We start from the raw sequence: 1,456 nt of genomic DNA, 5'->3' as shown, positions 1-1,456 counted from the left end.
GTACGTGAAAGCCTACTCGACGTGTATGCTAGAGATATCTGATATGACCGAGAAGGATCGCGTGTTCCAGTTCATTGATGGTCTGAAAGAGTGGGCTCAACGAGAGATCATGCGACAGAGACCCGAGTCCCTCTCCGCTGCAATGACCGCGGTCGAGAGGCTAGTCGATTACTATACTGAGCGTGAAGCGGCGCAGAAAAAGGTATTCCCAGCAACAAGAAGGGGTAACCCCTGATTTGGAGGAAACACGTCGCAAGCCAAAACTCCTTCTACGGAAAACAATCGATTCCATCCAGGAGGAGATTATAGAAAGTGGGGGCAAGCTAATTCCACCCCAACTTCCTCAAAGGGGAGCACGTCGGAAGCGTCTACCGCTAGGAAACCATTTGCTTGTTTCTTATGCAAAGGACCACACCGAATGTCCGAGTGTCCGCACCAGGGGGAGTTCAACACCCTCAAGAATAATTTATCTAAGATGTCGGTTGAACTAAGCCCCGAAGGGACGGACCATGAGGTTGACCCGGGGGATGATGACGAGTTCAATGAACAGGGAGAAGTGGCACGGATGGGCGCGGTGCACATGATGTGTTCAATGGAAAAAGGCACCAACCTTTTCGAGGCCAAATCCACGGAGCTCATGTACGTTGAAGTAAAAATTAGTGGAATTTGCACTCGTGCCATGATAGACACGGGGGCCTCCCACAATTTGTTTACCCCAGATGAGGCGAAGCAGCTCGGGATGGAGATAAACCGAGAAGAAGGAAGGATAAAAGTTGTTAACTCCAGTGCTAAGCTGATTCAGGGCGTGGCCAAAGATGTAGTGATCAAGATGAGTGAATGGAGCGGGAAGCTCGACTTCACCAGTGTCCCGATGGATGACTTCAATATTGTCCTCGGAATGGATTTTCTAAAGCGAACACCGACCTTCCTGGCACCCCATAATGGTTCCCTTATGATGGTCGGGTCAAACCCTTGATTGGTGAAGGCCGTGGGAGGAGATCTTAAGATGAAGGGACCTCTCCTTTCGGCGATGCAATTGAATAGAGGACTTCAAAAGGGCGAGCCAACTTATTTGTGTACCGTGTCCATGGAAGAGGACACTTCTCCCGAATTAGAGGAACCCTCGATAATGCGGGTATTGGAGGACAACAAGGACTTGATGCCAGATTATTTACCTATGTGTCTTCCACCTTGACGCTCGGTAGACCATTAAATCGAGTTACTCCCAGGGACACGACCTTCTGCTCAAGGACCATACCGCATGGCACCTCCGAAATTAGCTGAACTTAGAAAGCAGCTAGATGATTTGATTAGCTCGGGGTCGATTCAACCTTCTAAAGCTCCTTATAGAGCCCCTATGCTCTTTCAGAAGAAACAGGACGGTAGTCTGAGATTGTGTATTGACTATCGGGCCTTAAACAAGTTGACAGTGAGAAATTGCTGCCCAATTCCTCTG

The 1,456-nt window shown here is 49.1% G+C and overlaps 1 protein-coding gene across 1 annotated transcript; it reads left to right on the top strand.

The window, feature by feature from the left end:
• Positions 1–475: 475 nt before the first annotated feature.
• LOC141600846 (DNA damage-inducible protein 1-like) lies at positions 476–976 on the top strand. Its single transcript, XM_074421103.1, has one exon. It carries the CDS (start codon positions 476–478, stop codon positions 974–976), a length of 501 nt encoding a protein of 166 aa, XP_074277204.1.
• Positions 977–1,456: the final 480 nt, after the last annotated feature.

The sequence above is a fragment of the Silene latifolia genome, chromosome 9 (genome assembly GCF_048544455.1).
Source record: "Silene latifolia isolate original U9 population chromosome 9, ASM4854445v1, whole genome shotgun sequence".
NCBI lineage: Eukaryota > Viridiplantae > Streptophyta > Magnoliopsida > Caryophyllales > Caryophyllaceae > Silene > Silene latifolia.
The sequence above is the reverse complement of the archived record's forward strand: the minus strand, read 5'-3'. Positions and strand labels throughout refer to the sequence as shown.

Coding starts and splice junctions, on each gene's coding strand:
- LOC141600846 (XM_074421103.1), top strand. CDS start 476: ATGTCGGTTGAACTAAGCCCCGAAGGGACGGACCATGAGGTTGACCCG.